Here is a 7,851-nt window from a genome sequence, read left to right on the forward strand (position 1 = left end):
TTTCAGATATTCCCCCATATAAAATTTGAAATAATAACAAATAACAGTACTAGGTAGCTTTTGTCTTACATATTTATTTTTGTGTTCGCGCCCCCTTCTTACAACGATATGCTTTTTATTGGTTTCCAACAATTATGTGACACATGATACTTGTAACCGCCATAGGTTGCAATTAGGTAAGCATATTATTGAAATCGTTGCGTATATGAAGGCAGTAGCTGAAAAAAACTGTGACTAATTAGTGCATATGTAAGCAAACCAATTATAAGCGGTTGAAAGTGTTGTCGGACTTGACCTCGACGGTGGTTTTGCACATTTTCCATCTCAGTTTTGTTGTTTTCTTAATTGCGGTTCCCAAGTACATTTTGTCCAAATAAACCAGGAATTATCGATTATTTTTACGCAATAAATATATTGTACCTTCAACAATGCACTTAAAATAACCATTTATTGAAAAACAAGTTTAGAATCATATAACTCGAAACTCAAGGGAAGTTAATCAAATATCTCATACGTTTTTATTTTCCGTTTGGGAAGGCCTAACTGATCCATTATTAAGATCCGTATGGTGGTGCATTTGCTACGGTGCTTTCTAAACTGCCATAGGAAATGTTTCCCATAAAACCAACAACAAACACATGGCAGTTATTAAAGTTCGTTCACAATAGCGATCAGCTGTTCCGGTATGTGATAATACGAGCAATCAAAGTGATTACGTTTGACAAACTCTTATTTTTATCATTTATTAAACAAAATTTTTTTAGGAAATCGTCAAAATTTGTATTAGTTCATATATATAAAGAAACAAATCAAAAATATGTTTATTTTTAAGAATACGAGAAGAATTAAAACGCTCGGCAAATTTGGTAACGATAATGTGTCAAATAAGCTATATGGCTTGTATTAAATGTGGAACCTTTTTCTCTAGACCACAAAGCATTGTTATCATCATCATCATCAGCATCGTCATCAGATGCGCCGGCTGCTGCAACACTGAATAGGAGTTTCTTGCAAACTTTACGTTCAGAAACATTTGGTCAACCTACTTATGTGACACATCCACATCTTATAAATGAGGGTGAGCTTGTTATTGGACAAAATGTGGAAACATTTCGAGAGCGACGTTTGCGCCTTATGAGTGGCATACAAAAGTACGCAGAAGACCATAAAGTTGACCAACAAACGAAAAAATCAAATTTGGTAAAATAATTAATAAATAAATGCTATAATTTTCTTTTGTGTGCTTACAAACCAAACAACTCTTCAAGGTGATTGTGCCGTCCGCTTCCAAAAAATACATGAGTGATAAGATTCCCTACGTTTTTCGTCAAAATTCTGACTTCTATTACTTGAGTGGTTGTCTGGAGCCCGACTCTGTGCTCGTTATGTCCATAAACGAGAAAGCAGACATCAAATCCATATTATTTATGCGGCCAAAAGATAAGCACGCTGAGATGTGGGATGGCGCACGTACTGGTGTTGAGAATGCGCCCGATTTTTTCGGTGTTGACGAAGCATACACAGTGCAACAATTTCCAGAAATTCTCAAAAAACACATTACAAGCGAAAAACCACACGTGTGGTATGATATGGCCGCATCAGATCAACAGAGCCTAACCAACGATGTTCAAAATGTGGCTGGCGCTACATCCGCTCCAAACTCACCCGCTACATTTATACAAAGCATGCGACTTTTTAAATCGATTTGTGAACAAGAGCTCATGCGTAAAACGTGCCAAATCGCTTCAAGAGCAATAAATGAAGTAATCAGCGAATCGCGACCAGGCATCTCAGAGCATCATCTATTTGCTGCAGTCGATTACAAGTGCCGCATGAAGAATGCCAGCTACTTGGCTTATCCGCCCGTGGTGGCCGGCGGCAATAACGCGACTACAATACATTACATAAACAATACGCAGCTGACCAAGAGTGGTGAAATGCTGCTTATGGATGCTGGTTGCGAATATGGCGGTTACACAAGTGACATCACACGCACATGGCCCACAGATGGTACATTCACACCCGCGCAAAAAGTCTTGTACGACGTGTTACTGCAATTGCAGAAGGAATTGATATGTAAGCGTTAAATATATGTATGTATTATTCAGCATCGAGACTTATTATTCCATTTATATGCTTGTAGGTACCTTATTGAAGCCCGGTGGCGAAACATTGGACGAACTATTCGATACGATGTGCATAAAGTTGGGCAAGTACTTGCAAGAAGTCGGTATCGCGCCCAAAGATATAGCTGATGATAACGGTTATGCACGTGTAAGTTTGGGTTTGGATTTCAATCAGTACAAATGTTGTTCTAACATATTTCTTGCAGGCCGGTTACAAGTTCTGCCCACATCATGTATCCCACTATCTCGGCATGGACGTGCATGACACACCCTTAATGCCGCGTTCATTGCGTCTTTTGCCGGGTATGGTGTGCACGGTGGAACCGGGAATTTATATAGCACAAGACCGAAAGGATGTGCCAAAAGAGTTTCGCGGCATCGGCATACGCATTGAGGACGATGTGCTCATCACCAGCGACAATAACGTGGAAGTGCTCACGGCGGAATGCGTAAAAGAGCGCGAAGAAGTTGAAAATATATTTCTAGCGAAGCGATAAAAAAACACTCACTCATTTTCAGTTTAACAAAAAACACTCACTCATTTATAATACAAAAAAAAAAATTACATTGTGGTTGTAATGTAAAGACTTTGCGACAAAGCCAGCTTAATTTATTCTGTTCTAGTGTTAACAATCTTAAAATAAAAGGGTATTATCAGCTAACTAGATAAAACGTTTAAAAAAATTGCGTGCTGTATTTTTTCTTGCCAATGAAAATGGCCATACGTGTCATGGCGTCCGCATGCGCAGTCACGTAAGTGTGTTCTGGATCATAAAACTCCGTTACAATACCTAGAAGAGTGATTTTTGTTATTATTTACAAAAAAAAAAAAAAAAAAAAAAAAAAAATCAATGACAATCAGCTACTCACTCTCTTGTACGTCCTCATAAGCTGAGAAAAGGTTTACAGGTGCCGGTTTCATCTCGCTTAAATGAAGGCACTTCAATTCACCCAGTATTTCGAGTAGAAACATTATTTCCACTGGTGGCAAATGTGGAAAGTTCGTGCAAATATCCGAAACCATGCAACCCGAACGGCTAATACACTCGGTTAGTATTGAGCCCAACCAACGATCCAATACACGTCGATTAATGGTGCCATTCAGACGGATCCAGGCATGGGGCTTCATTACAATAACATCACTGCAAAGGAATATGTAAATAATTCGTTTAATTTTACCGTTATGATTTAAATTAAATTGTGTAAAAAATATTTGACAGATAAAACGCTACTGCGGATATTAAAATATGATTGGATTACCTCTTGCTGTCCTTTTCCTTGTTCTTGCTTTCTTTACTTGCGCTTTCAAAGCGTTTTACTGGCTTCGGTACACGCTTACTTAACCGTTGGTCGTCTGCATTGACTCGAGTATCGTCAGCTAATTTAGCTCTTTTACTGGTGCTAGGTCCATCTGCATCATCGCTATCCGCTACTTCCGCATTACCACTTGGGCTTTGCTCGGCATCGCTTGCGCCGCGTTTGAGACTCACTGTACCATCAGGTCCCAATTTTTCGCGCTCCAGCCTTTTCAGATGGAAGGTGTGCACGACCCACGGGCGTATGTGGGTTTTATGTACATACATCATGGTGGCAACACCAACACGTTTCACGAGATAATGCTCGGAGAGTAGACGCAAAGCGCGCGATAGAAACTGGGCGTAGGGGAATTCACGCTGTGAGAAAACACTCGTATTTTATTAATTTGCTATTTTTTTTATATAAAAAGTAAATACCAGCAAATCCGCGACGGGCACGCCGAGCTTACGCGCTTCAATAAATCGCAGCAGGTCTTCAACGTGCTGCTGTTCCATAGCATTAAAGCCCAATTTGCTCAATTTTGGCTTAATTGCTTCGAAGGTGTTCTCTGTATACTTCCAATGCGATTCACTATTGAAACAAATTGAATGTACTACATGTATAAACTTCCAAGCTCAGCTCATTTACTTACTCTACGATTTTCCTCAGTATATTTTCACGATCCAGTTCAGTCTCCGCCAAAAGTTGGGATACGAACACGTCATTGTGTGCCATTGTCATATCTTTAAATGTGTTGGGCACACATGGCTTGGCTTCCAACTGCAAAGTGGGCAGGTTCACTACAAACACATCCTGTGCACGCGCAAGACGTTCCTCCTTGTTTAGCGTCGGCTCATACTCATCGTTTTTGTCATTGTCCTCCTCGGCCATATTGAACTGCAGTATTTCACAACACAACTGATGCCAATCAACGGTTTTGTTGATCTTTACATTCGCCGACACACGTCCCAGATCCTTGCGGTCATAGGCGGTCTCTTTCTCGCGCCAAAATGACTCCAGCATGCGTACGAGCGTCAGCAAATTCGACGATTCCACCGTCACGGAACAGCCACTCAATGCGAGATTCAGCAACTTTTGTGGTGGCATCTCAGTCAACTCGCGCAAAATGTTGCGCTTCTCCTGCACTATCAGCTCGATGGCGTTAATGTAGTTGGCATGTTTGAGCACACAGTTGAAAGGGCATTCGATGCGCAGTGTATCGTGTTCGTCATCTTTATGCATCAAGCGGCTGAAATTGATCTCCACCTCCTGGTTGAGGTGGTCGAGTGCGCAGAAGAAGTGCAGGTGCCGCGTAGGCAGTTTGGATATGAAGTCATAGGGGCTGTAATTGATTTTGTAGCTCAAGTTGGCGGGTTGGAACTTAACGCGGACCTTTAAATAAAAAAGAACAAGAAGTCAAGTTAATTTCGGTTGCCAGAAGCTATAATATCCTTCATAGTAGCATTTCCTATAGCATAGGAAATATAAAAAAGTATAAAAAGATCTTTATCTTAATTTTTGTCGGTCTGTTTGTATGGCAGCTATATTCTATAGTGGTCCGATCTGAACAATTTCTTCAGAGGTTGCGTCCCTGTCTGAGACAATAGCCCATGCCAAATTTCGTGAAGATATCTCGTCAAATGAAAAATCTTTCCACACAATCACTGCTTCCACTGTGCCTGAAGAACGGTGATTTCGATGGTATGATGGATGATGGTAAATCAACATAAGCGGACGAAATGGTTAGAACACCTGAAGTCCTGCAACCTCTCCACCGGAGTGAGTAAGCTTTGGGCTACTGTCAAAGCTCTGTCTAACCCGAAGAGACATGACGACCGAGTTGAAGTTCAATTCAATGGTCATGCCTCTTCGGACCCGAAGAAGTGCGCGAGCTATTTTAGCCGGCAGTTCACACTGCACCCTTCGGTAGACAAAGCTAAACGATGTGTTAACCGACGGCTGCGCAAAATGCCAAACGACGGCGCGCCACTTACTTTCACCGGTGAGGAGGTTCAGGGTGTCATCAAAAAGCAAAATCCTCCAAATCCATTGGCCCTGATGGAATCAACATGCTAATGCTAAAGCATCTAGGCTCGACGGGAGTAGAATATCTCACCAAGGTACTTAATCTGTCGCTGACCACTCTTCAAATACCCGATGTGTGGAAAGTCGGAAGAGTGGTCCCACTACTGAAACCTGGGAAACCCGCCAACAAAGGGGAATCTTATCGCCCGATAACTCTCCTCTCCCCAGTAGTGAAGACACTTGAGGCCTTGCTACTCCCGACCTTCACTCACCACCTGAGCCTAGCCAGCCACCGAAAAGTGCATAGCACCACCACAGCACTTAGCGTCATAAACGCCCAGATAGTTCGTGGCCTCAACCAGAAACCACCCTGCGAAAGAACGATCCTCGTAGCGTTGGACCTGTCAAAAGCCTTTGACACGGTCAATCACACAACACTACTGCAGGACATTGAAACAACTACGCTCCCTCCAGGGTTAAAGAGGTGGACCATGAACTACCTGAGCGGTCGCCAGTCATCCGTACTATTTCGAGGTAAAACATCTAAACTGAGAAGAATTAAACAGGGGGTTCCGCAGGGTGGTGTCCTCTCCCCACTACTGTTTAATTTCTACATCTCGAAACTCCCACAACCACCAGAGGGAGTTTCCATAACCTCGTACGCTGATGACTGCACGATATTGGCGTCGGGCAATGGAATCGATGGCATGTGTTCGAAGGTAAACAACTACCTCTCCGATCTTTCTCGTTTCCTCACTGCACGAAATCTGACACTCTCCCCCACCAAATCCACAGCGACCATTTTTACCAACTGGACGAAGGAGTATAGACTTGAGCTTAACATTGCAGTCGACGGCGTCAAAATTCCGACTGTCAATAATCCTAAGATTTTAGGTGTAACTTTCGACAGTCTATGCTCCTTCTCTCCGCATTCGACCGCGATTATCGCCAAAGTACAGAGCCGCAACAAAATCCTCAAGTCGCTAGCCGGCAGCACATGGGGAAAAGACAAAGAAACGTTGTTGGCAACATACAAGGCAATCGGCCGGCCGGTCCTCAATTACGCAGCGCCCATATGGTCGCCTGGATGCAGTGGCACGCAGATGAGGAAACTTCAGACCTGCCAAAATACTGCACTCCGGACCACTACAGGATGTCTCTTGATGTCTCCGATTGAACACCTCCATAGTGAGACGCGCATGCTCCCGGTTAAGGAGCATAACGAACTCCTCTCCAGGCAGTTCCTGCTGGGATGCTTTCGCAGAAATCACCCCTGCAGCCATCTGCTTGGAGCGGAACCGCCTCCTAGGAGCATCAAGAGGTCATTCCTGGATTACGTCGACGACGTCGTACAGTACGCCGACCGGACTTCGGACGCAACTAACTTTCGACAGGTACTGACCGCCATTCACAGTGGAGCCATCAACACCTTCACCAACTCCCTTCCCGTGAATGGCGTTCTTGGAGTTAAACCACCACCCATCGCAGACGAAGAGCTCCAGCTGCCGCGAGAAACGCGTGTGACCCTTGCGCAACTTCGTTCTGGATACTGTAGCAGGTTAAACTCCTACTTATCCAGAATAGACCCTGACATACTCGATGTATGTCCTGCATGCAATGAGTCACCGCATGTCCCCACTTATCTGACACCGTTTGGTCCGACCCCGTCGAAACAGCACGTTTCTTGGGCCTACCGTTAGATGACCTCGACGACAACACAAATGATATTTACCATCCCAACGGGGATTGAATCTCCGTTAAAACAACAACAACAACGGTGATTTCGAAAGATGAGCAGCTTTTTGAAAGAAGAGCACGTGTGAAATATTTCAGATTGATAGCACAAAAACTGAGTGACCAGATGGTATATACAAACAAGTGGACAGGCAGACCGACACTGTTAAACCTACTGAGCTGTTGTTGTTTTAGCGGGTACCTAGTCTCTGTTAGGATGGAAGGATTAGCTAGGTTGTCTTTGACGTCATCTAACGGAAAGCCTAAGAAACGTGCTGTTTCAACGGGGTCGGACCAAAGGGAGAAGTGTGTTAGATGAGTGGGGTTGGTGAGGCATGCAAAGAGGTGGACAGTGTCGTGCGGAGACTCATTGCACAAAGGACATACATTGGATATGTCGGGGTCTTTTCTGGGCAAGTAGGAGGTTAAGGGTCACTCCCGTTTCTCGCGGCAACTCGAGCTCTTCGTCTGCAATGAGTGGTGGTTTGACTTCGAGTACGTCATTCACTGGAAGGGAGTCGGTGAAGGTGTTGATCGGTCAGTGCCTGTTGGAAGTTTGTTTCGTCCGAAGTCTGGTCGACGTATTGTCTAATTTCGCCAGCTCAGGTCTTCATAGGTTCTCCGACGTTTCCTTCTGGCTATTACAAGCTTTGTATTAGCTAAATAATTC

The 7,851-nt window shown here is 43.7% G+C and overlaps 2 protein-coding genes across 2 annotated transcripts; one reads left to right on the forward strand and one right to left on the reverse strand.

The window, feature by feature from the left end:
• The first annotated feature begins 764 nt into the window (after positions 1-764).
• On the forward strand, positions 765-2,813 carry LOC126766771 (xaa-Pro aminopeptidase 3-like). The gene is made up of 5 exons (XM_050484490.1): positions 765-866; positions 929-1,200; positions 1,269-2,076; positions 2,144-2,274; positions 2,333-2,813. Exons 1-5 carry the CDS (start codon positions 818-820, stop codon positions 2,621-2,623), a joined length of 1,551 nt encoding a protein of 516 aa, XP_050340447.1. The 5' UTR covers positions 765-817; the 3' UTR covers positions 2,624-2,813.
• On the reverse strand, positions 2,694-5,150 carry LOC126766769 (uncharacterized). The gene is made up of 6 exons (XM_050484488.1): positions 5,088-5,150; positions 4,075-4,814; positions 3,860-4,013; positions 3,387-3,799; positions 2,997-3,268; positions 2,694-2,917 (listed from the first exon to the last, which is right to left on the reverse strand). The coding sequence occupies exons 1-6, from the start codon at positions 5,148-5,150 to the stop codon at positions 2,802-2,804; spliced, it is 1,758 nt and encodes a 585-aa protein (XP_050340445.1). The 3' UTR covers positions 2,694-2,801.
• Between the last annotated feature and the right edge of the window lie 2,701 nt (positions 5,151-7,851).

The sequence above is a fragment of the Bactrocera neohumeralis genome, unplaced genomic scaffold (assembly GCF_024586455.1).
Source record: "Bactrocera neohumeralis isolate Rockhampton unplaced genomic scaffold, APGP_CSIRO_Bneo_wtdbg2-racon-allhic-juicebox.fasta_v2 ctg2499, whole genome shotgun sequence".
Taxonomy (NCBI): Eukaryota; Metazoa; Arthropoda; class Insecta; order Diptera; family Tephritidae; genus Bactrocera; species Bactrocera neohumeralis.